General features: G+C 47.6%; 1 protein-coding gene across 1 annotated transcript in view; it reads right to left on the reverse strand.

Annotated features, from left to right (window-relative positions):
• Positions 1-27,094, reverse strand: part of TFCP2 (transcription factor CP2) — a 1,231,094-nt gene that overhangs the window by 550,369 nt on the left and 653,631 nt on the right. The window contains exon 8 of the mRNA XM_069653380.1: positions 17,474-17,562. Coding sequence (XP_069509481.1) covers positions 17,474-17,562 — 89 coding nt within the window. The remainder of the gene's footprint in view (positions 1-17,473; positions 17,563-27,094) is intronic.

Here is a 27,094-nt window from a genome sequence, read left to right on the forward strand (position 1 = left end):
AAAACCACAACTCCCACCTTATCAGGAGCCCTCATCAATGCGAGGTCACTCATAGCACACAATACGGAAATTGCTGACATACTTGGCATGGATAACTTAGATCTCCTCGCAATCACTGAGACGTGGCTCCACAACGCCGCAGGTCCTGCACTCATAATTGCCATACCTGACCATTATAACATATTAAGAGTCGATCGGCCCAACTCTAGGGGAGGGGGGCCTAGCGATCATTGCCAAAATTAAGCTAGATGCAAGACTCACCCCTCACCCGGAAATAACATCTTGCGAACTTCTCTCGGCCAAAATACCTATTTCTAATAATAGTACACTAACTGTACTCCTGGTGTACAGACCACCAGGCCCACTAGGCAACTTTGAGGAAGACTTATCCAGCCGCCTTACCAATTACATCAAAGACTCTACCCAGCTCCTTCTATTAGGTGACTTTAATCTGGGATTTAATGATAACGAGGACAAGCAAACCCATTCCATTCAATCGATACTAGTTGACCATGGCCTCATCCAGAAAGTTCTAGCCCCTATGCATATAAAAGGACCGACTTTAGATTGGATAGCAAACCGAAACTGTGATACTATCATTTCCAAGATCTTACCACAAACTTGGACTGACCACCACCTCATCTGCTTCTCAACTATAGAGCCTCCTAAACCAAAACAATAAGGAAATAGTACCACCTATGCCAACCAGGAGCAAAAAAGAAATTACGTCTGAAAAATTACTCCCACTCCCATCAGCTCTCACTACTAGCGATATTAACCTTGACCCTAATACGCTAGTCGAGACATACAACAGCGCTATGTCCAAAGCCTTGGATACAATTGCCCCCATCAAACTACGCAAAAGTAAACGAGAATCTCATCTTAACTCATGTTCTCCCCGCACCTCAAAGAATTACGAATCCGAAAACGTAAACTCCAAGCCATCTGAAGGCATACACCCTCGGTGGAGAATAAAACCCTTCTTGACAACCTTGCTAAAAAATATAAGAAGGAAATAATCCAAACTAAAAAAGACTCATTTAATGACAGGATTAGCAAAGCTAACTAATTCGAAAGAACTCTTTTTTATCCTGCGGGAAATGGAAAACCCTACTGCTCCCACAGAAAACGTCCCCAAGGACAAACATTGGTGCACTAGCATCCAAAATGCCTTAGCTACCAAAATTGCAACCTTACAAACTAAAATTGCAAAGACGAATGCATCCCTGAGCCCCACAAGAACCAACACCACCCACCTGACTGACACACTCAGAACAGTCACCCAAAGTAACTGCAAACCTTTCAAATTTACGAACATTTCCATTCTGGAAACTGAAAAGGTGATCTCATCACTGAAGTATTCTAATTGCCCAGGTGACAATTGCCCAGCACAAGTCATTAAGGACGTAGCAAGAGACCTAGCACCTTTCATCTCGAAACTAATCAAAGCCTCCTTTAGAACTAGCACTGTACCCACTAACCTCAAAGAATCCTGGGTACTGCCCCTGCTCAAAAAACAGACCCTTGACCCAGCTATCCCAACTAATTACAGGCCCATCACCACGGTCCCATTTCTCCTCAAAATTATCGATAGAGTAGCCTACCTCCAGATCCAAAACTATCTGGAGACGAACCAACTACTAGGATCTCGCCAATCTGGATTCAGACCACTACATGGCACTGAAACGGCACTTATCAATCTTAAGACACAAATCGACGAGTTGAAGGATAAAGGTAAAACAGCTATGCTCCTCCTCCTTGACCTAACAGCGGCCTTTGACCTGGTGGACCATGCAGTGTTATGCAACCACCTAGCGTCTGCACACATTTCTTAAGTGAAGCTATATCATGGGTACAATCCTTCCTAGCCAACCGTACGATGAGTGTTCTCCCCGTCAGCATCAGCGGACCCAATTCAAATCACTTGTGGCGTCCCACAAGGTCCATGCGTCTCTCCCACTATGTACAACATCTTCACTAAGCCACTCTTCGACAAACTGGACAGACTGGGGGTAACCTATACCAATTACATGGACGACACGCAGATCCTCATACCACTATCTGGCAACTTCATCGAAGACTCAGCTCTAGTAAATAAGATTTACCTCCTCATTCAGGCATGGATGGCTTCCCACGGCCCTGCCGGAATGATGACAAAACCGAGATACTGATTCTGGGTTCCGACTCTAACCTCAAAAAACTCAGCCCTAATTACCTTGCTTTCAACATAGATCGCAATATAATTAAAGTGGCAACTGAGGTAAAAACCCTAGGTTTCTACCTCGACTCCACATTATCCCTCAAAAAAAAGTTAATTCCCTAGCCTCCTCCACAGCTTACACCTGCAAATTAATTAGGGCCTGCAGACCTTACCTTTCCAAAACTAATTGTATTACTCTAGCCAATGCCTTAGTAATGTCTAAACTGGACTATTGCAACGCCCTCTATGCGGGTGCCAGCAAAACTGTCATGAATAAATTGCAAATACTCCAGAACAATGCTCTGAGAGCAGCCCTGGACATACCCCGCAGAGCCCCATCTCCAACATCAGGAAAGACCGCCACTGGTTAAAAATTAGTGATAAGTGTTCTCCTCAAGACGTTATCCCTCACCCACAAAGGACTGAACAACACTGCGCCCCCCCCTATATCTCGGCCAGATTGACTAGAAAATCCTCTACTCACCACACTAGAGCTTCCAACCACCTCCTACTTGAAACACCCAGATTTAGACTATCCAAAGCGGGTGGAGTAAGCTTCCCTGTTAGAGCTGCCCGTGCCTGGAACGCACTACCTACCGCACTGAGAGCCAACCTACCTTACATTAGATTCAGATGTAACGTGAAAAGTTGGCTATGGACTTATGCTGACTTACACTCGGTGCCGTTGCGCTAGGCCTGGATCTATTATCACATTTAATTACAATGATACCGAAAACCCGACAGACTACCTCATGTCAGGGACTCGTATTCTTTTTTATTTTTGTATCTTGTATTCACAACTTGTACACCTTGCATATCTGTAAAGCAAACTCTTCAATCATTCACGCAATGCATGGTCTGTATGTATCCTATGTATGTAACCTAAGCTTAAGTAAACTTGTGACTGCTGCGCCCGGCTACCCCCGAGTTTGGAGCGCATTATCAAATAATAAACTAAACCTATTGCCAGGACGACAAGGTTTGTGTAGTCTCCCAAAGGGTACTGCATACAATATTGCCTTACAATGGAGAACTAGGAAAATAAGCTTTTCAAAGCATGCAAGAAATATTTTTCCTCGAGAAATGTCATGTCATTTAGAAAGTGATTTGCTCACTTTTCAGAGTCCCCTCCACGTTTTGCATTTTTGTGTTACCCTGACGACTTGTTCCTCCCAGCAAGTTCTATTCAGATGTTGCTGGGGACATCTCATTTTTATGGAGCTCTATGGGGTCCCCAAAATCCCCCAAAGAAAGAAGCTACTGCCACAGTGCTGCCTAATCACATTGAGTTGCTATACTGACAGTTGTACGGATTCTAGTTGGTGCCAATATACTCTATTCTTGTGGCTGCACATGTAGGTAGCTAGCTACTTTGGCACTAAAAGAATGTCTTCCTTGAGGCTCTCCAAAGCCTAGCCTTGTGAACTCCAGTATCCAGGCAAATGCATTTTTGTTACTCGAGTGCGATGGGTTGAAGATTGGGAAGGAGCATGTAGGGTCAATCCATTCCACATTCCGACATGTTTGCTTGGGACAATGCCCACAAAATGAGCATGTAAAGTCAATGAACATATACTGGCATTTTGCATAATGCCCAAAAAAGTCTATGGCGGCTAGCACTGGTTGCCAATATTTGAATGGTGCATGTGTGTGCATGACTGGAAGTTAGGACCATCCTCTACTCGCCGAGTGTACACACTGCACCAAGACTTGTGAACCTGAGAGATTTGACCGTGGAGTATCCCAGAGAAGCTACTGTCCCGAGGAAAGCTCAGAAAGCTCTGTGGTAGGACGTTTTGGAGTCTTTAAATCCCAACAGTGAAGCTCTGCTTCACTCCTGACGCTAAGGAACTGTGTGTGTGTGGTGCTCTTTTCCCTTGATTCAGCCAGTACATGCGGATTAATTGCTCCATTGCTCTGACAGAGTGAGTCCCTCCAACACCTAAGGCTTGCTATGGTGCTTGGACTTTACAAGCGGCTAGACACTGCATTTGTAGCAGGACCCAGGTACTATCTTCCCGGCATGAAGACCAAAAGTGGCATGTCCTACTGCACTTTGTTCAACCACAATCTGTGACCCCCCCCTAACTGTTGTCACTATTGCTGAACTGTCGCTGTTAAGTCAACGAGTTTGCGTTACTCACCTGCCTTTCTTCAGGGTGTCCTTCTGGCCTCAGCAGAGCTGGTGTATTCACTCCTCTGGGATGAGAGCAATCATCACCTGGATGGGCAAGGTCAGCAACCATCCCCTGCTGCTGCTCCAGGATCTCCACTCTGCAGGCTCCACAAAGTTTTCCATTCTTCATTGCAGTCTCCTGGTGGGTGCCCCTTTACTCACCTAGGGTGGTTTGGTTCTGTTCTTATGCGGAGCTGTACTATCCAGATCAAAGCCACTGCCTTCCCTGCTGGTGACATTACTCACCTCGGCAATCGCCCAACCTGGAGACTGGTGAGTGAGACTCTCTGGACGGTCTGTGTTGATGCTCTTTCATCTCTTGTAGATGGTCTCTTGGCCTTAATTGCTTACATGGCATGGTTTATACAAAGGTGGGCCTAATTCGACTTTAGTGTCCTGTAACAAACCCTTTGTGTTAATCATATTCGTTTTGATCATATTGTGCAAACATTTACTTGCATGTAAATATTCTGTAGTCATTTCCTGTGCACACGCGTAGCATGAAGAATATATTTTTACAAATAGATTGTCTGGAGGTTGCCTTATTGAATGATTAAAGGATTTATTGTATCATTAAACTTGTTCACATCTTCTGAACAGTTGCTCTGTGCACCAATTTATTACAACTTTTGTTAATAAATAGCTACATCAAGGATCAGTACCTCAGATGCTCAAATACACCATATTAACACCTTTATTAAAAAAGCCTAATTTCGACCCCCTGGTCCTCCAAAACTACCGTCCCATTGCTTGCCTTCCCTAGCCAGGGAAGGTTCTGTGAAAAGTGGTAACTCAACAACTGCAGCCTTTTGTTGAAGTCACTTCTGGACCCCTTATAGACTGGTTTCCGTCCAAGATTTGGTAAAGAGACGGTCTTGCTGGCGGTCCAGAATGAACTGTTGAGTGTGGCTGATCAAGGCAAGCTTTCACTTTTGGTGATGCTTGACCTATCAGCCACCTTCGATACAGTTAAACATGCTGTCCTCTTAGACCGTCTGAGGTCGGTCGGTAGAGTATCGGAGCACACCATTCGGTGGTTCTTCTCCTTTTTGGAGAATCGCCAACAATGTTAGATTGGGAGGCTTTACCTCAGACCCCAATACTATGGGATGTGGCGTTGCACAGGGGTCGAAATATTGAGATGCCATGGCAGGAGCTCCCAGTCCTATGCAGATGATACTCCGATCTTAATCACTGTTACTGTCGAGGAAACCTTTGCCAGGGTTAGATGAAGGCTGACGTCACGAGAAAAGCCCCATTTTAACACTTTGTCTCTGGCGCTAACAGCTCTTGTTTGGAGTGCTTCTATAGTACCGGCAATTGAAACAAGAATGGCTTGCTTCCCTATGGATAACAAGCACCCTTGAGCGTCACCCATATTCCTATGCTGCGCAAGGCTAATCTGGCCCCTAAACATTTTTCTGGGCAGAAGCACCTTTACGTCAAATAAAAGGCTGCTTCCTGGTCCTAAACCACACGTTCACCTAACACAAAAGTACATTGGTTAATTTATTATAAGCTTGTTGTTCCAAAAGGTGCATGATCAAAAACACTTTGATAAAGTGCCCTCTTAGTTACAGAATGGGTACAAAGGGGAAAGCAACAACCGCAACCAATGCTAGCCTGAAAAGGTGCCATGTTGCTGGAAATCACTGGCAGGGGGGCAGTGTGAAGACCTTCTTTGACAATTTGTTCATTCGCCTCCCTACTGTGACTGCTGAACCACTAGTGCCAACTCTGATATTAGTAAGGAGGGGCTTATAAGGCTGAACAGCTTGTGCATGTCATTGCAAAACGCAGGATGAGGACATTTTCCTGCAATTGTTGCTGGAGATTGCCATTCAATGACCAGAGACTACTGCAAGCCAAGACAACTTTCTTGAATTGGTTACCAACAAATCAGTGAGATTTCCAATCAAGTGAACACATGGGAAGAGGTATCCCATTGCAGGGGAGGAATTAAGAAGCATGCAGAAGCCTCATTCTCTTTGATTATGGAAGGCAAGTTCTAGAAAGCCACACTTCGGAGGATTGTGAAGGTGGGTTAGGGGTACTTGTTGCAATCATCTTCTACCTATCCCATCTAGTGATGTATGCTTACTACTGCATTGTCTTTGTTAGGCAAACTTTGTATGCAGTACCCTCTGGGACCTCTACACACAACTCTGACTACAGGAATAGGAAAACCAACCTTTGGTATAAGCTTGTACTACACAGTTTTGGTAGCGTGTTGATCAGCCAGGCTCATCTCAAGAGGGGTCAATGCGAGCTGTAGTGGAGTTACACAGAGACTCACAGTTACAGGTATTCAATTAAATGTGCACTCAAGGTTTCTTGCATACACAATTATTCATGTATTTATCAGTCAGTTAGAATAAGCCTTCTTCAGAAGGGAGCAATATAATATTAACACACAAATACACTTCAATACTGTACACTTAGTTTCTAAATCAGTAAAGACCCTTTTGGGATGACCCACAGACACAACCTACACCACACGTGACTTCAAATACTAGGGTGCTGGGGACATTAATATCTGACTGTTGGCATTTAGAATACTCTAGAAAGTTGGTAAAAGGCAAAGGTTATTAGAACGAGAGACCACAAATATTCTTATGCAGGCAAATACTTTTAGATTTTCCTAGAAGCGTGATTCAGTTTAATAGGCTAAGGCAAAATCAATGGGCAAAAGTCTTGTATGGGATGAAGCACTTATGGTAAGTAAATAGAAAGGTCTTTGTATGAAAAGAAGAATCAAATGTAGGGCCACAAGCCGAATAGACTTGTGAGTTGCAGAAGTGGCAAGCACTCTACAGTAAGAGGTAAGTTCTCTCAGACTTTTTTACAGTACCTTAGAAATGAAGAAAAAGATGCCACTGATGACTTCTGTTCCTGTGCAGCTCTGCAGGTCTCAATGCTCCTGGGCCTCAGTCGTGGGGACAAGAGGAAGGACGTTGGGGGACTCCTGCAATGCACTGGGACAGTCCAAACCCGCAACTGGCAAACTTCACTTTCAGTGGTTGTTCAGTGTTTCAGCTCCTTGCGTCTACCGCAAATAGTAACACTGCGGTTCCTGGCTGTTGATGGACTTTCCTTGCTTCTGGGGCCTGCACTCTTGAGGGGGCTCAGGCTCGGTCAGTCCTGCTTCCTGGGAGTCCTGAAGCTCCAGGTCATCTTAAAAGAAACGCACACAATCTGGTGTTCCTCTCCCTGGCTATACGGTTTCCAGCAGCAACGCTGTGGAAATTCCTAGATGGATGTACAGGTGGCTTAATTTGGAGATGATTGGTCCCACCAACTCAAGGGGAGAAGTAGCCTGTGCAGGGGCTTCTCTGTCGATGCAAACCTGGCGTTTCGGCACTGCAGCAGGGCTTCACCGGGCAAACCAACCGTCCAGGAGTTGCAGCAGGCATCCTCTTCAAGTTCTTCTTCGGTTCCTTTGTCCAGTGGTCGACTGCTTTCCAAGCCAAAAGTCTCGCCTTTTATTCAGTTCACCATTTATTCCAGCCTAGCTGTCAGTCACCCAGCAGGATGTTCAGCCGGCCAATCACAGAGTGTATTTGGGTCTCCTAGGAGACCAAGCACAGGGAGTTTCAGGCACCTCCCTCCCCTTCCTGCCTACCCCAGACCCTCCCAGGTTCAACTTGGGTCCTTCCTCTCATCTATCTCTACCTGTGGTATTCCCCAGGGGTCTAACCTCTCTCCCTGGCTGTTCAACCAATACCTGGCACTTCTTGCCGACCGCATTGCCGCGCTCTGCCCAAACTTCCAGTGCTATGCGGATGACACTCAGCTCATTTTCAGGCTACCCTCAGCCACCTCCTCTCCCATTTCAGATTGTCTGCCAGCCAACGATCTCGGCCTCAATGCCAGTAAGACCGAGATTCTCCTCATCGCCACACCCACACTCCTGTCACTCTCTGGCCGGCCTCTCTTGGCCCTCTTCCTGCTCCCACCTGAGAGGCCAAAAACCTCTGGGTCATCTTTGATCCCCACACTCCTTCTCTCCTCACATCTCTGACATCTCTAAGTCACACTAACCGCTGCACCTCCTCAGGAGGTGGAACAAGTTACTTACCTGTAACTGTTGTTCTCCAGCATGGGTCTGGCATGGATTCACATGCTCATGAATATTCCCCGTCGTCAGGCTGGGAATCCTCGGTAAAGAAAAAACCAGTATCAGTTTCGTTTCTGATCTGTCTTTCGTAGTAATAACCAATCACTGGTCTCTGCGTCATACTGACCACAGCCAATGACTGCCCTCTACCTAAGCACCGCCTCTGGCAGCCATCTTCAGATTTGGAAGCACGTGAAGTGGCAGTATGACCAAGTGAAGAGCCGCAGAGGGGTAGGCGGGAGGGTTCGCATGTGAATCCATGCCAGACCCATGCTGGAGAACAACAGTTACAGGTAAGTAACTTGTTCCTTCTCCAGCATGGGGTCTGGCATGGATTCACATGCTCATGAATAAAGAATACATAGCAGTACACACATGCACAACCACGGGAGGTGGCAAAGGCTCAACATTAAGCATCACATCAACTCAACATTAAGCATCTTACCTCCTCACCAGGCTCACCTCAGGCGAACAGGTTGCGCAGCACTGCTTGGCCGACCCTGGACTCCTCCCTGGAATCCCGGTCGACGCAGTAGAATTTCGTGAAGGTGTGCGTCGACCTCCACGTAGCAGCCCTGCATATGTCCAGCAGGGGCACACCAGATAGGAACGCCGCGGCAGCTGCGATCGCTCTGGTGGAATGGGCTCTCGGACGGCCAGGCAGCGGTCGGTTTGCCAACTGGTGACAGTACATGATACAGCCGGAGAGCCATCTGGAAATGGAAGCCTTCGAGAGAGCCTTCCCCTGATTGACAGGTCCAAAGTTCACAAAGAGTTATGACGTCTTCTGAAAACACTTCGTGCGGTCTACGTAGAACTTCAGCGCTCTAGCCACATCCAGCGAGTGCAAAGTCCTCTCAGCCGGCGACGAAGGCGACGGGAAGAACACAGGCAACACCAAGGGTTCGTTGAGATGGAAGTCCGACGGCACCTTGGGCATGAAGGAGGGGTGCGTCCTGAGCACTACCCTTGTGTCGTGGAAAGTCAAGTACGGGGCCTTGCAGGAAAGGGCCTGGATCTCTCCCACTCGTCGTGCGGAGGTGATGGCCACAAGAAAAGCTGTTTTCCACGATAGAAACTTCAACGGGGCCGAGTGCAGAGGCTCGAACGGAGGTCCCATGAGCTTGGTCAGCACCACGTTGAGCTCCCACGCCGGGGCCGGAGCCTTCACCGGCGGGAACGATCTGAACAGTCCCTTCATGAACTCCTTCACCAGACGATGAGACCACAAGGACGTCCGCCCCGTGGTTCTGGTGTATCGGGAGATCGCAGCAAGATGAATCTTGATGGACGCGTGTGCCAGACCAGCTTTGGCCAGCGTCAGCAGGTACGGCAGTACTTGGGGAGCCGTAATCCGTAGAGGGTTAATCTTCTGTGCGTGGCACCAGACAGAGAACCTCTTCCATTTGTGTCCGTAGCATTTAAGAGTCGAGGACGCCCTGGCCTTTGCAAGAACCTCTCTGCAATCGGCCGGTATGTCGTATCCTCCAAACTCTAGCGCTGCAGGAGCCAGGCCTGCAAGTTCAGCGACTTCGGGTCGTGGTGGAGGATGGCGCCTCCTTCCCTGGAGAGTAGATCCGCGTCCGCCGGCAGCTTGATCGGCGGGGACGCTGACAAGTCCAGAAGGTCCGGGAACCATATCTGCCTCGGCCACGCAGGTGCGACGAGGATCATCCTGCACCGTGACCTCTTGAGCTGGTTGACGAGCCGGATTAGCAGAGGCAAGGGAGGGAACGCGTAGAGGAACAGGCCCTCCCAGGGGAACGAGAAAGCATCGCCCATGCTCCTCGTCTGGGGAAACCTGCTGGCGAACCTCCGGCACTTGGTGTTCGTCGCCGTCGCGAACAGGTCGATCTGGGGTGTGCCCCACCGTCGGAAGAGGCGATCCACCAGATCCTGCCGTAGTTCCCACTCGTGGCACGAGCGCAGCTCCCTGCTGAGTGAGTCGGCGATGGTGTTTTTTATCCCTGCCAGATGAAACGGCACCAGAAAAATCCCTTGGGCGACGGCCCAATGCCACAGGTCCTGCGCCTCCTTGGACAGCGCTGGGGACCTGGTTCCGCCCTGTTTCCTGATGTAAAACATGGTGGTGGTGTTGTCGGTGAAGATCCTCACCACCTTGCCCTTGAGGGACGGAAGGAAGGACCTGAGGGCCCAAAACACTGCACGGAGCTCCAGGACGTTGATATGCAGGGACTTCTCCGTCGGGAGCCAGAGTCCTCTTGCGTGCAGATTTTCGGTGTGCGCTCCCCACCCTTCCAGGGAGGCATCCGTGGTCACAGTCTCCTGGTGGGCTGGGGTCTGGAAGTCCATGCCCGCCGTCAGATGCGCGCGGGTGCCCCACCACCGTATCGCTCGTCGGAAACTCTCGTCGAGCTTGATCCTTTCCTCGAAGCTGCCCGTCGTCTGGATCCAGCACGCATCCAGGAATTCTTGCAACGGGCGCATCCGGAGCCTGCACATGGGAATGAGGTAGATGCAGGAAGACATCATCCCGAGGAGGGACTTGATGGACCTCACCTTGGCCGTGTCGGCCACCAACATCCGTTGCACCTTGCCCAAGATGGTCCTGGTCCTCTCCTCCGACGGGGAGGCCAGAAGGGACACTGTCGAGCCTCGCTCCTAGAAACAGTGCGACTTGCGCGGGCACCAGGTGGGATTTGGCGTAGTTCACGGAGAATCCCAGGTCCGTGAGGAGTTGGACGGTCCTTGCCGTGTGGACCACGGCGAGCTCCCTCGTCTTGGCGCGGATGAGCCAGTCGTCCAGGTAGGGGTAGACGTGAATCCCCTCGCGGCGCAGCTGCGCCGCCACCGGTGCGAGGCACTTTGTGAATACCCTGGGTGCCGACCGTAGTCCGAAGGGAAGGGCTTTGAACTGGTAATGACGCCCTTGGACCACGAATCTGAGGAATTTTCGGTGCCCCTTTAGGATGGGAATGTGGAAGTAGGCATCCTCCAAATCCAACGACGATAGGAAGTCTCCTTCCTCCAGCTGACCCAGGACGTGCTGGAGGGTGACCATCCGGAACTTCTGCGCCTTGATGAACTTGTTCAGACGTCGCAGGTCTAGGATGGGGCGCCATCCTCCCGTCTTCTTCTTCACGAGGAAGTATCGCGAGTAGACTCCGGAGCCCCGAAGCCTCTTTGGGACGAGTTCGATGGCGCCCTTTCTGAGCATCGCCTTTACCTCCAGGAGAAGTTGAGGGACGTGAAGTTCTTTCCTGGCCACGGGGGGGGGACGCGCGGGCACCTTCTTTGAAACTCGAGCGCGTGGCCCCGGGCCAGGGCGTCCAGCACCCAACAGTCGGTGGAGATGGACTCCCACACGCTGACGAAGCCCGCCAGCCGGCCTCCCACCGGGGTGCTTCGGTGGGGGCCCGACCCCACGGCCGGTTCAATCCTGCTTGGACGCGGCCTTGCCGCCTTGACCTCCTTGGCGACGACGGCGGGGTCCGCTAGACTTGCCTCGTCCTCTGTAGGCCTCTTGCGACGACGAGCGGGCCGCTTGACGGTAGGAAGCGAAACCGCCGCCGGAACCTTTGGAGGCGCCCTTGCCTCCGCCGCTCCGAAAGGGCGTTCGTCGTTGCTGCAGGACTCCAAGGGCCCTGGCCGTCTCAGTATCCGCCTTGATGGCCTGAAGGGAATCGTCCACTGTCTTCCCAAACAGGTTGTTCCCGTCGAAGGGCATGTCCAGGACTCTGGTCTGGACGTCCTGCCGAAAGTCCGTAGCTTTGAGCCATCCACGACGTCGAAGGCAAACGCCGTTGCCCAGCTGGCGGAACCCAGTGTCGGCGATGTCCGTCGCCACGGTGATGGCGTGGTCCGAGGCCACCTCACCATCCTGCAGGATCTCCAGGGCCTCCGCCCTCTTGTCGTCCGGCAGAAAATCCAGCAGGGGAGCTATCTTGTACCAGAGCTCCCTGTCGTAGCGGGCCACGATAGCCAAGGCGTTGGCCGCTTTAATCGTCGTCGCTGCCGACGAGATGACTCTACGTCCCACGGAGACGACGGAGTCCGGGGTAGGCTGCGCCCGGAGGCATAGGGGGGCCGTGTCCGGGACCCGGTACTTTTTCTCGTACCGGTCTCTTCTAGCTGGCGTCGTGGAAGGGTTCTTGAGGAGGGAAAGGCCCTCATCCCAAATGTCGTCCAACAGAGGCACTGCGAGGACCGTCTTCCTCTTGGCCTCGCGCCGCTGATAAAGGAAGCCTTCCTTTTTCTTCTCCTCAGGGCAGAGTTGGAAAAGCTCGGAAGCCCTGGAGATCATGGAGTGGAAAGATCCGATCTCGTCGGGCGGAGAAGCCCTGTTGGGAGGCGACGACGGAAAATCCTCGTCGTATGCCTCGTCGTCCGTACCCGTCGCTGCCGTGTCAGTCCCCGTATCATCCCCTCGGGTGGACGGGGAGGAGGGCTGGACGGGGCGCGACGGTTGAAAAGGAGGTGGTGGATGGATCCTTCTTTTCTTGGTAGGGGGAACACCAGAAGGTCCCGGTTCTGGATCCCCCGACGGGAGAGGTTCCTCCGTCGGTAACGGTAGCCTCGTCCTTATCTCGGAGCATAAGGACTGTATGGCCAACAAAATGGCCGCCGAGTTGTCTTGCGGCGCTGGCAGAGGGGAATCCGACGGGCGAGCAGGGGCCCCGTCGGTATCCTCGACGATGTCGTCGTCGTCACCTGCGTCGGGGTCCATTCCGACGGGCTGGCCGCCTTCCACGCCTAGGCCGTGGCTTAAGACCTCGATCAGCTCCTCTTCTGAGGTTGAGGCCGAATCTACGACGACGCCCTGCCCCCCCTTCTTGCCCACGGAGGGTTTCACGGGGGTCCTATCGATGGGCACAAAGGAAGACTCCCTCCGCGGAGGCAGGGAGATTCTGGGCCCTGAGGTCGTCACCACTGGTGTAGCCACCACAGGCTGAGCCAGGGCCGCCGCGACCGTTTCGATAGAGGGCTTGGTCGGATGGATCAAGGCCTTCACCACCTTAGGTGCGCTCACCGCCTTATCCTTGAGGGAGGGGGCACTGCCACGCTCCTCCTCTGCCTTAGAGCTCGACCGGGGCCTCTCCAGGAGCTTCGCCGGGTGCTCGGCCTTCCTCTTACCCGACCCAGAGCGTTGGCTCGTGGTTGATGGTGCCGGGGAGGGTGCGCCCTGCCTGGCGCCCGTAGAGCCCGACCGTTCGGCGCTCCCGGTGCCAGCGGACTCGCGGTGCTTGGCCTTATGTTGGGCCCCCGTCGCCGGGGCACCCTCAAAGGTCTTAGAAGACAGCTCGGATTTCTTCTTCTTCTCGCCAGACGGGCTCTTACCCTCCAGCCAGTTGGCGAGACGTTGATGGCGGTCCTTCATGGTCCGTTCCGACATGTTGCCGCAAAACGCACAGTCCTTCTCCACGTGCGTCTTGCCCTCATGAAGGCAGTAAAGGCAGAAAGAGTGTTCGTCCTCCTTGAAGACGTTCTGCAGCTGGCATCCAGGGCAGACCCTGAACAGTTTTCCGGGCGTCGAGCTTCCCTTCTCCTGGGCCATCTCCGAGACCGGGCCTGAGAAGCTTCTGGAGTCCTCCGAAGCGTAGCTCGACGAAATCTTCACCCTTGAGGGGCACAGATGAATCCGACACGGGTCCCCGTTGATCGGATGTAGGATCGGTGGAGCTTGAGGCTCTTTTGACCGAAAGAATCGAAGTTTTTTGTGAAAAAGCGCGAAAAATAGCACTAACGCTCGAGAGCAATAGCACGAGGATCCCAACACATGAACGTGCGGTAAAAATCTGAAGATGGCTGCCAGAGGCGGTGCTTAGGTAGAGGGCAGTCATTGGCTGTGGTCAGTATGACGCAGAGACCAGTGATTGGTTATTACTACGAAAGACAGATCAGAAACGAAACTGATACTGGTTTTTTCTTTACCGAGGATTCCCAGCCTGACGACGGGGAATATTCATGAGCATGTGAATCCATGCCAGACCCCATGCTGGAGAAATTCTACTTTCCTCTCTTTCCCCCAGAAGCTCACTGTCTCCAGAGCTCTGGTTCTCTCTAGGCTGGACTATTGCAACAGCCTCTTCCTAAATCTGCCTGCTTCTTCTCTCAGCCATCTGCAACTCATCCAGAACAGGACTGAGCGTCTTGTCCTTGGCCTCAAGCCCAGGGATCGTATCTCTCCAGGACTGAAATCTCTGCACTGGCTCCCAGCGGCTGCGAGGATTAAGTACAAAAACCTCTGCATTGTCCACAAGGCCTTCTGGGGCTTGGGCCTCAATACCTTCAACCCTCTCTTCCTAAATACCTTCCTTTTCGAGCTCTTCGCTCAACCGCCTCCAACTCCCTCAGCGTCAGTCACTTCTCCAAGCAACAAGTTGGTGATAGATCTCAGACTTCAGCTGGGGCCTCCCTCTGAAACCTCAAAAACATCCCCGATTCCGGAAGCACCTCAAAACCTTTCTCTTTGCTTCTGCCCTTTCTCCTCCTCTCCCCTGCTGACCTCCTGGCTGAAACTGAAACTACACTTGTTACCTGGTCACCCTCGGATATCGGGCCCAGGTCCCCTCACCAGCCAGTCACACACCTGCACTGCCTTCCTGGCAACCCCTGCACTTGGGGACTGTTTTCTGTTTCCCTTCAGTCCCGTTACAAGCACTTGACTCCTGATTCCTGCTCTTACCCGTGCACTTGCCACCTGCTGGCCTTACTTTTACTTATTGTTATTTATTCCATCATCCCATGTACTGCACTGTCCCCCGACCCCGCACTGTCCCCCTACGCATGTACGCGCGATCTGAAGGACACCTGGCCTAGTAGAATCGTTGTCTGTCTTCCCTCTTTCCCTCTCCCTTGCCTCGTCGCGCCTTGAAGCCCTTGTATATAGACGCGTTATAAATGCCATATCATATCACCATGAAACTGGGTGAGAAAAGCCATTTACAGTACTTAAAGGTGGCAGTAGCTCATGAAGCGCTATGTAAAAACAATCTGATATTATCAGAAAGGTAAGCAAAGTTACTAAGCTTTAACATTTATTTGCAGCATGGTTATTTTACAAAGCTTGTAAATAGGAGAAAGATACCGTGCCTGAGAAAAGAAATGCTACATATATATTTCAGAAGGGCAAACATTTGCTTCAGATATCTGTCCTAAGGTCACAGGTTTAAATCCCAAAAGGGCCAACTAAGGCCTTTGTTGTTCACAGATTAATAACTTGAGAAGGAGTACGTTTGGTATCAACATCTATTTTTATCCAACTTAAAAAAAGAACAAAGTGCTATACATGATCATTACCTCTATAATTATCAACCATGGAGATATTACTAAGATTTAAAAACTTTCAAATTACCACACTGTCGGGTGGATAAGCCATTTGTTGCACCTGGTTTCCCCGTTTGTTCCCTGAATGTATGGTGAGTGGAATGTCCCGCATGTGCCTGGAATGTTTGGGGTTGAATGAAGGTCCCACCCAGGCAGTTGGAAGTATGTTGCCTGGGTGGTGGAGCCAGTGGGCTCCCCTCTGAGCTTCCTTATCTCTGAGGTGAGTGAAGCATCCAGTAGGAAGTGTTGTAATAGATGGAGGCATTTCTGAAAGTGGAGGGTTAAACTCTGTTGGGGGCTCATTTGGGTTGATCAGCCTGGCAAAAATCATGACCTTTGGGACATAAATTGTATGCACTCCCACAGACCTTTAGAACAAGCCTAAATAAAACCCAACAACCTTATGTGCACTTTAAATACATAGGCATCCACAGAGAAGCAGGTTAGTGAGATGCTGCAGAGTAGAGATCTGCTGTAGTAAAACCTGAATCCCCAGCTGTTCCTACAATGTAGCAATGGCACTAAACTAAGAGAAACCGTATGCTCTCTCGCTTCCATCCATGCTCTAAAATAAACAAAGCTAAAACGAACCAAGTTGACCATACTCATGATTGCCATTGAAAGGTAAGGCATGGTTAAAATTCCTAAAGCAGCAAGTAAGGTTGAAGAACAGTTCACTGGAGGTATTCATTATGGAGATAAATGATGTAAGACACTGCGATGTTCTCTGGCAGGGTACCATCGTTTTATTTCAATTTCGCATCAGAACAATACTCGCAGCTAAAGAAAATCGATCAGTTTCTTCAACTGTCAAATTATGCCTCTGCATGGAAAACAAATGGTATGGCTCGTCGGGCACAATCCTGTGGTTTACATTGGTTACATGAAAACATGGTCTTTTTTGCCAACTAGTGTCATCTTAAAAGCAACCGACATTCCCAGCATCATATCTTGACATGGAGTGCCAATAAAAAACATTGCAGATGTCGGGGTGCTGTTGCCTGGGGTAACCAACAAACATTTGTTAAATCACACTTTACTTTTGATTTATGACCCGAATGTCATGGAAGACGAATAGTAAAACCGATTGCTAGGTGGCAATGTAGAGTTTTCGTGGAGTTGGTGCTATGCTTAATGTATGAAAAATATAGAGGCACAACTGTCAGCAGTTGCATAGAAAGGCAGGAATTGACCACCAGTTACAAGGTCGTTTGTCCGAAACAACCTGAAAAGCCAGAGACTCATCATCCATGAGAATCATCAATGTGGCTTCCCCATTTACAAGCAGTACATTTTATACAACAAATGAAGTAGCATGTGTTAGCAGAGAAACAGTGGTCAGCTACTTCATAAACATATTACAACAGACAAAAATTACAATTCCCGCTCAGGACTCCCTTAAGTATTCAACATGTATAAAATTAAATTATATCAATATTTAAAATGTACAGTGTTCCCATAATGACATGCAAATTACAAGAGTCATTTCATAGGTCAAAGTTGATCCTTGGGAGACAAGGATAGGAACATGTAAATCGATTCAAATTCACATGCAAATCACATCTCAGACAATTTCCCAAAAATTAATTTAGGGACACCAACATTAACCCCGCTTGGATAGGTACAAGTCAGAAATGCTTAGCACTTTAAGTAGATTGTATGTTGACAAGTTCGTCTCTTTACCAAGACTTACCCTTCGGCTAGGGAGAAACTGCTGTGCGAGCTGTTAAAGCCAGGTGAGGGTGCATTATTGACATAAGTTATCTCAGGCCACGGAGAACACTAAAAAGGAAAATAAGCTATGACACCTGAAAATCATCCTTTTCCCCCGCCCCCCCCATCCCCGAATAACATGAGAGCCTGAGCTCATTCGAAGTGTGAAAACATTGCAGTATGCTGCCAAATCTCCAACTCCTAGATTAATACATACATCAAGGTTTTACACCGACAGTAGAGTACATTTCTGTGGGAAATCTGTTTTGGAAATCTTAATACCCATTCATCCACGATTATTAGATGCACTGACCTCAAGGAAGGGGACTGGAGCATCTCTTACACAACAAATGTTAAGATATGAAGGGAGTCAATACCATATAGAGAAGAGTTCCCAAAACAAGCTACCTAATGGTGTGTCACTTCTAGGCTGGTTATTTAGGATGGAGTCAAGACCATGTGCAGTCAAATGCTTTTCCCCTTATGCCATCCGGCTCCCCATACCAGAGTCCTTGTTTCTCCAGCTATACTTTAGAGAAAGGAATAATGGTAATGTTGGGAGCTACGGTCCAGGGAAATGGGGGGGCAAGCACTAACAGTACAACAGCCTACTATGATTTGTACATCCAGTCCCCTTCCTTCCAGATTTCTGGGAATATTGAAAAAGTTCAATATTTATGGGATATTAATCTGCATTTTTAGGTACTACCCAAACCTTTTTCAGAACATTATGTGCAAAATAGACAGTTCCAGGGCTCACATCCATCACAGAGGGTTTACAAAGTGTGTTGCAGATGAGATCCATGAATGTAGGTCACTAGAAAGCCATACAATCAAACAGAAAATGGATATTCTATGCAGGGGTCCCCATATGAGAAATACTTTCTGATAAACCAAAGACTTTGACATTATCCAAATAATACTTCAAATACCCGATGTCCAGACAAAGGGAAGTTTTTTTCTGAATCAGAGAAAATGAGAAAATAGAATATTATCTCTTTGTATAGGTGAAACTTCAGTAAAATCCTGGGAAGGGTAGGGCAGAACAAGTTATTCCCAAGCCTTTTATCTGTATGCCCCCTGGTTCGAATCGCAGCAGGGAAGACTCATTCTTCCGAGGTACATTATCTATGCACCATTAATTTAGTTAACAGCAATTATTAGCAACAGCAGTGATTTGAAGCAATAGAAATCCAGCAAGAAGCATAATATAAAACAATTTGACATTATGAACAACTGGTTAGCTACTAAAGCCGCTTTCACATTCAACTTTTGTATGAAGGTGACAGGCACAAACTTCAATTTGAAAGGCTTGTGGATCAAAACCAAAATGCTAATATGCCAAGCTTGATGAACTCTGAACTGAAGCAAGCAACCAAAGCAACACTGAAAATGATACTTAACCACACTGTTCTGATGAGTTACGCTGCACAGCTTCTACTGTTGCTAAAGGAAGTGAAGACTCAATCTGATTGCTCAACTTAGTTTGGAAACTAAGGAAAAATAGGTATCCAAAGAGTATGAGATTGGAATCCTCTTTGCTAGATCCCAATTACAGGATCCCAGTCGGGAACATTTTACATTACAATTGCAAATGTTCGACAACAGGATAAAGCAAATTTAATGGGTCATGGCACTTGGATAGGTTTATACAAATTGTCAAATGTTACAGAAAGTGCAACCCTTACAATGCTGTGAAAAGATAAACATTCAGACATCCTTAATAAAGCATATCACACAAAAACAAAGATGTGTATTGATATTTCGTAAAACAATGACACCCAAGACGGGAGCCACGTCGGGTCATCACGTTTGTAGACCCCAAAATAGGATGGGCTAGATACAAGCAACTGATCCAAGATGGCATAAAAAGCCAGGGCACTGGAGAAGAATGCAGTTTCCACAATGAAGAAGCAGGTTAAAATGACCAAATGTGAATTTACATTCTCGACCTTTGTATTCAGAGACTGGCTTTAAAACAAAAATTGAAGAAATGACAAAAATGTGCTCTTCTACAATACTTTTTAGCATTTTGCTCCTACATGATTCATTTGAAAATTAAATACCCAGTAGGGCCCCTAGCTTAAAAAAATAATACATAAAACAGAAGCTTTTTTTATTGCAAAATTTAAGTTAAGTTGTGGGTTTAGTAAATCAACGCAAAGAAAACAAAAAGAAACTGGAAACTAATACATTTGCCGAAAACGGTGGACTCTCACCAAAAGCAAGAAACGGTTAATTGTCTGATTTTATATGGAAAGTGAGAGCTGAGAGAGTCATTAAAAAATGGTTTTAGTTAAAATGCATAGAACCGTATAAAACAATTAACCGATTACAAAAAGGTGTTTCAGATCCCAATCAAATACCATGAAAAAGGCAAATACACCTTCCTCAATGATGAATAAAAATGCAAAAAGCAAAGAGCTACCCTGATGAACACTGGCAATGATGCCAAGTGTTCTAAAGAGGCCAGCCTTTCAGCTACACAGGACCTTACTTCAATAGTTTAAATGCACCCCCCCTACTACAGAAAGTACTTCCAGTGGGAGAGGGTGGACCACAGACACTTGGAGACAATTTTTAACTACCATTTCTGCCTTTCCAGATTACATTTTTATGCCATGGGGGACCGGGCTATGCCACAAACCTACACGGGCCAGCAGTGTAGGCAATGAGTGACAGGGCCTTTGTGGAGCGCCAGATGTCCTTTTAGATTGACAGGGGAAGATAACCTAGCCTCCCCTGCTCAGAAAACGAGGGTCAATGGGCCTCTCCTTGCAGCTTGGAGGATTTGCTGCCCCTCTGCATGGATGCGACGCAGGGACATCAGGAATGTGAGGTTGCGTTGTTCGGGGAGATTCTCTCAACAATGTCAGATTGCGAACAATCTTGAACTCCACTGCAAAGGATTGGAGAGCAAGTTGAGTAGAGTATCCAAAAAAAACATAAGGAGGAAGTGGACAGAATCAGCTTCTGTTAATCCATAGTGTTGCTATTTAGGGAAAGCAAAGATATTTTGGCCCAAGTGGGGGGCACTGACCTATGCAGGTGGTTGCATAAAGTGTGCACGCACACAAAGATCATAGTTTAGGATAATGGGGTGGCCAATCAGATTCCAGAAGTAGCAGGTGCCACCTCGCTAGACATGCCACTGCTTCCACACTTACCACAGAGTGGACTGTGCATGTCCAAAATCTACCATATCACCAAACAAAAGAACGTAGCTGCATTACTCTCCTCAAACAATGAATACAATTCTGCAGGAGGTGAGGAAAGGTAAAAGAATCCCCTGTGGTCAGATGGGCTGAAGTTTATTTTAATATTTGGCTGCCAGTACACTAACGAAGGGAGCGCCAGACGTTCACTACAGAACTTTATGGTTGCGTCAAATACAAATGGCTCTTTCGGATGCATTTTACGGAGGAAGGTAATACAAATAGAAATATTAAAAAGGAGGCGTTGGGGATAATTCTCAGAAATGTGCTAATTCCTCTCTACCTTAGAGGCACCCCCCCCAGCTCTATTTCTGGACTCTAGGACGTGAATTATTTTGCCTGGAGAGAGTAAGACCCTTTCTCCACCCCCCAGCCCCCATTCTCTCATGTATTTTAATGTGATTTTGAACTCTGTTTCTTTTGGTGGTGGAGTATGACAAACTCCCTAGGCATAATCTTTTTACATTGTGTCACACAGCACCTTCACTGCAATTACACAGGAAAGTCTTTTAGATTTCCCAAGGTTTAAATACCTTCTCTTGGATAAACTACCGTTTCCAAGAGCAGTAAAGTGAAATTGACTTTACCTACATTTGTAACTTTCTACACCCAGTACACACTATCTTACAATAGGGTGCTGGAGGGATTTCTTAGTATCCCCTTTCTCTAGCTTCTCATGTAACAATTTTATGTTACCCTTTCCTCGATGAATGGCTGGTGGCAGTGGTTTGCTTTTAACTACTGTGGTGTGCACTTACCGCAGGCTGCGGTCGCAGCTGCAGTAAAGCACCCAAGGGTGCCATTTTTGTCAAAATGGCCCGGTGTTCTTTTTGCGCCATTTCTTTTTGGAAAGGTCCTTCTTGAAATTGGCCGGCTGGCTGTCCGGCAAGGACAGCCAGCATGCTCGGTGAGTGCCATCTAGGTTGGAAAGAATGGGAGAAACCTGCATAAAAGGCAAGGCTTTTTGACTTGGAAGGCAGAGACGACTACTGGACGATGGAATCCGAAGAACTTGAAGAGGACTCTTGTGGCAACTCCTGGACTGTTGGTTTGCCCGGTGAAGCCCTGCTGCTGTGCTGAAACTCGAATTTTGTGTCGACTAGATAAGCCCTGAAAGGACTACTTCCCCTTGAGTTGGTGGGACCAATCAACTCCAAAGTAAGCCACCTGGACATCCTCTCGGAGTTGGTTGAAATTCCACTGCAGTTGCTGCTGGAACCGAATAGCCAGGGAGAGGAACACCAGATTGTGTGCGTTGCTTTTAAGCTGGCAAAAAGCTCCAGGAAGAGTCTTTGGATTCCCAGGAAGCAGGACTGACCGAGCCTGAGCCACCTCAACAGACTGCTGGACCCCAGACACAAGGAAAGTCCATCTGGACAGCCAGAAACCGCAGTGTTGCCATTTGCGATAGACGTGAAGAGCTGAAACACTGAAGTGCCACTTGCTTGAAGATTGCCGGTTGCGGTTGCTGACCGTCCCATTGCAGTGCATGAGTCCCCAGACGTCCTTCCTCTTGTCCCCACGACTGAGGCCCAGGAACACCAGGATCTGCAGCGCTGCACAGGAACAGAAGCCATCTGCTGCACTTTTCTTCAACCTAAAGGTACTGAAGAGTCTAAGAGAACTTACCTCTTGTCGTGTAACTGCACTTGTTCTCTGTTGGTGAGACTTGTTGTGGTTACTCTGTAGTTGCTGACAGCTTCTTTACTTCACAAGCCTAAAAAGCTTGTGGGCCTGCTTTGATTTCTTCTTTTCTACCAAGACCTCTAAAACAGTGTGCAAGACTTTTACTCACCTGCAAGAAGTGCTTCAGCTCACCTAGACTTTTGCCCAATTGACTTTGGTTTAGCCTGGCTCCCTGAATGACTCTTCTTCCCTCTGACATTGTGTTGTCTCTTCCTTCCAGGATTGAGTTAACTAACTTTGCATTGGGGGGTTATCAAAAGTACTTACCTGCTTAGAATAATTGTGTGATCTCTTGTTCTGATCATCTTTTTCTTTGACAAACTCTTAAGCCAGATTCTAAATGCAAACAGTGGTATATTAATGTCCACAGTGTCCTAGTTACTAAAGTAGTCTTAGGATGTAGGAAGTGCGTGTGTGTATGTGCCATCCCAAAAGGGTACTTACTGATTTAGGAATATTAGGAGTGTGCATTTTGGAATGTATTTGTATGTTTTACATTGCTCCCTTCTGAAGAAGTTTTACTCCGACTGACTCTAAATTAATAATTGTTTAATCAAGAAACCTTGTGTGTAAGTTTATTTGAAAACTTGTCACTGTGAATCTCTGTGTAACTCCTCTACAACTCACATTGACCCCTCTTGAGATAAGCCTAGCTGCTCAACACGCTACCAGCCTGTGTATTACAGACATCTACCAAAGGTTGGGCTCCTATTGCCAGGAGGCCAGGGTTGTTGTAGTGCACCCAAAGGGAACTGCATGAAATCTTGCCTAACAGGAGGTGACTGCATTGGCCCTGCATCTAAAGTTTGAAAACCTACCTTCATCTACTATAAAGATCACAGTTGTGGGGAATGCCATGGAGACGAACATGGTTGGAAGTGAGGGGAAGGAAACCAACCAGTTGAACTACGATTTACTATGTATTGTTGCTGTTGATCATTTGTTCTGCAATAACTTTCTGAAAAGCAGATCAATAGTGCAATTACACAATTTTTCAACCTAGATGGAACTTGTTTGTTGGCCAATAGGGGTAGGGAGGCGGGTATCATTCCATTTATTCGGTTTATTGGTAAGGCCTAGAGACAGAGTGGAGACAACCCTCTGCATATGTGACACCCCTCTGCATAGGTTTTTCCAGATTCCAATAACTGCCATGGCACTCGTGTGCCTACAAGGTTGACAAACATGTTTCATATCTTGCTGATACTTGGTATTGCTCTTGTTACATAGGATGAAATCTAGGTTTGATTTATGAACTTGGGGAAAATGTGGGAAGGGCCTTTTGGAATGTTTTTTGGTGCAGAAATATATGCAAGAGTTATCTACATGGGAGGTGCTAGAGGTTACACCTAGTTCATAATCCAGGGTGGAGGGGTGGATATTCGGAGGGAAGGAGATTGGATAGCCCCATTCACTGGACTCCTCAGACATGATGGTTAAGATACTTCCATTTAACATGCAAGGTTCAAACTCGCCTGTGAAAAAGGAAGAATGTGTGTCTTTTTAAATTAGAAGCATCCCGATGCCTTTTATCTTCAGGTGAGCCATCTAATGAAGCAAGATATAGCTAGGTTTATGCACAGAATGTTCCCCACAATTCATTCAAGCTTCAGCTAAGGCTACAACATGTGGAGTAGCCCTTGCATTTTGAAAGGACCACCGCTTTGTATAAGACTAAAGTATGGAGAAAGATGCGTGACCCATTTCACTAAAAGGGTCTGGGGAGGGATAAATATGATGGTAGTGCTTTATGCTCTCAACTCCTACCAGAATGCATTTATGCTGGATTTAGGAAACAAAGATTTTTCCTTAGCCAAGAGAGCGATCATCATAATACAAGACTTCAATATGGTTTTACATCAGGAGGTTTACAGGTCTAGCCAGGGCTACACCAGTAGCAATAAAGCTGTAAAAGCATAAAAAAAGCTTTGTGGATCGTAAATACTTGATGCATGGTGGAAAGCACACAGGGCTAGGAATTAATATTACTTTTACTCTAGTGTATACTGCTTTTCTAAGATTTAATGTTTTATGGTCGGTTTTCCCCTGCTGGGAAGCTTGGTGGATTCCCAAATTGAATTCCGGACCCAAGCTGATCACGCCCCAGTAACACTAAACAGTTTATTTTCAATCTAGCAGTAAGGCAGCCCCCGTGGGTATTTCTTGATTGAAATACGGATTAAGACCCTGTAAAGAGGTGAGGAACAAAATGGAGGAATTTGTGGTCCTCAACTCGCCGGAAAACATAATTGAAGTCAACTGAGATGCTTTTTGAGCAGTATTAACAGGTGAACTGATCATGATTGCAAAATTTGACACCTGCAATTTTGGCTAACCTGCAATTTTGGCTAACAGTGGATGTGCGAGTTATAAATTAGATGAACAAGTTACTTACCCGTGGTAAAGTTTTCTCGACTGGATGTTCCTCCCACGTAGTCCTCATCTTTGACATTCAAGTCTGCTTGCAGCTTGTTTTGTAATTTATTTTTTTCATAGGTTTGAGCGTCGAGTCTTGGTCCTCAAGGGCATCCATAGCGTCCCTCATGACGTTGTCGCTGGCATATGAAGCACGCGTGCTGACCATTACCTACGTTCTTAGTTTTTCTCTCCTTTAACTTGCATGCTGTGTTATAGGAGAAGACAATCTTGATGTTGCGAGAAAGGAAGGTGTAAGACACAGGAAAATGTAATCAGGCAGGAGGGAATGGATGGGTGAACAAAGACGAATACATGGGAGGACCATTCAGTAGAAAGAACATTACCAGGGGTAAGTAACTAGTTCTTCGAATGGATTGGGTGCTGCCATGTATTCCTCATCTTTCAAAGACTCCAAAAGCAGTTTGAGTTAGGCAGTGGGAGCCAAGAATATTATTCTTTGTTAATATTATGGAGGACAGCCTTGCCACATTTGGCTTCCTCTCCTGAGAAAAAATCTACACAGTAAAATATACTGAAAGTGTGAAATGACGGCCGGGTTACCGCTCTACAAATGTCGCACACCAGCACATCTCCTTCAAGAGATGAGTAAGTGTCCACCCCTCTAGTGGAATGCACCCTCAAACCTCTGGCGAATCTTTGCCAGTTAATGAGTAACACTCTGTTATGCACATTATAATCCATCTAGATATTGTTTGTTCGGTCACTGCCATGCCCAGTCTTTGGCCAGCATAACCGATGAAAAGCTGATCATGCAGAATAATTGCAGTTCTTATAATGTAGAAGCTTAGGCTCTTATTTTGGGTCTAGACAATGTCTCTCCTCTTCAGATGGATGAGAATGGTAAAAAAGATGGCAGCACAATACGTTGTGCTATGCTAGATGACACTGACAACTTTCGGAAGGAAAGATGACAACTCTTAAAATTACTTTATCTTTTGAAAAGGATGTAAAAGATTGTTTGGAAGATAATGCCTGTAGCTCACTTATCGTATGGGCAGACATGATAGCTACCAAAAAGGAAGTTTTCATAGTGAGCATCCTCAGAGGACACAAATTTAGGGGCTCAAATGGAGCTCCAATAGAAAATACAAGATGTAAATGCCATGATGGAACGATGAAGGGAGTGGGTGGAAACAAATTGGTATAGTCCTTCAGTAGTTGTACTACAATCAGCACTTTGACATATGACCCCCAAGCCCTCCCATCTGGAGATTTGAAAATTGATAGTGCCGCCATTAGACCTTTACCATGGCCACTTGCAACCCAGAATAGGTTAGGTGGAGCAAGAAAGCCAGAGCATGGGGAAGTTTACATGTGAAAGGATCTAGTATTTTTCCTGCACCAGCTGCAAAACCTATTCCAACAGCAGCAGTACAGGGATTTAGTTGCTGGCCTCCTAGCCGACACTTCCATTACGTCTTCCGGGAGGGCCCAATCTTTGTATGTCACTCTTTCAGACACCAGGCTTTAAGATTGAGAGTGCTGATCGCTGGGGGAAGAATGCAACCTCCCTCTTGCAAGAGTAGGTCCTCTCGTTGGGGAATACAAATTGGAGGGCAGATGGCCATTTCCAGAAGGTCTGGTTAATACGTTCTCCTGGCCCATTCCGGAGCAATGAGGATCATGGTTTTCCCGAATTTACTCAACCTCCTGATGACATGAGGAATGACGGACTGGCGGAAACGCGTACAGCAGTGGAAACTCCCAGTCCACCATAAACACGTTTCGTAGAGCTCAGCTTTGGGGAAATTCCCTGGAGCAGAACAGGTTGCATTTCGGGTTGACACTGGTTGGGAACATATCCACTTGAGTGGTTCCCCAAAGGCCGAAGATCTCCAGGCCTAGTTCGCACTATGGACTAATATGCTCTGCCTGCTCAGAGTGTCCACTGCCGTGTTCTTTTCTCCGGCTAAATAAACTGCCAGAAGTGCAATTCCTTCTCCCAGTGCCCAGAACCAGACCTGCATTGCCTCTCTGCACAGGGGCAGTGACCCTACCCCACCCCCCCCTTCTGGTTGAGGTAGTGCATGGTCACTGTGTTGTACATCATTATCAAGACAGTCTTCCCCTGCATTAGGGGCAGGAAGGCCATCCGCGCTAGTCAGATTGCCCTCCGCTCCAAAAGGTTGATATGGAGTCTGGACTCCGACTGAGACCAGTGTCCGCTTATTGAAAGATCTCATTTGCGCTCCCCAACTGTCGTCCGCGTTACGGAGAATTCTCACCCAAGTGCCAATTCCCTCTACCTTGGAGCCCTCCAG

This window comes from Ambystoma mexicanum, chromosome 3q (assembly GCF_040938575.1).
Source record: "Ambystoma mexicanum isolate Mex_15411 chromosome 3q, UKY_AmexF1_1, whole genome shotgun sequence".
NCBI classification, from domain to species: domain Eukaryota; kingdom Metazoa; phylum Chordata; class Amphibia; order Caudata; family Ambystomatidae; genus Ambystoma; species Ambystoma mexicanum.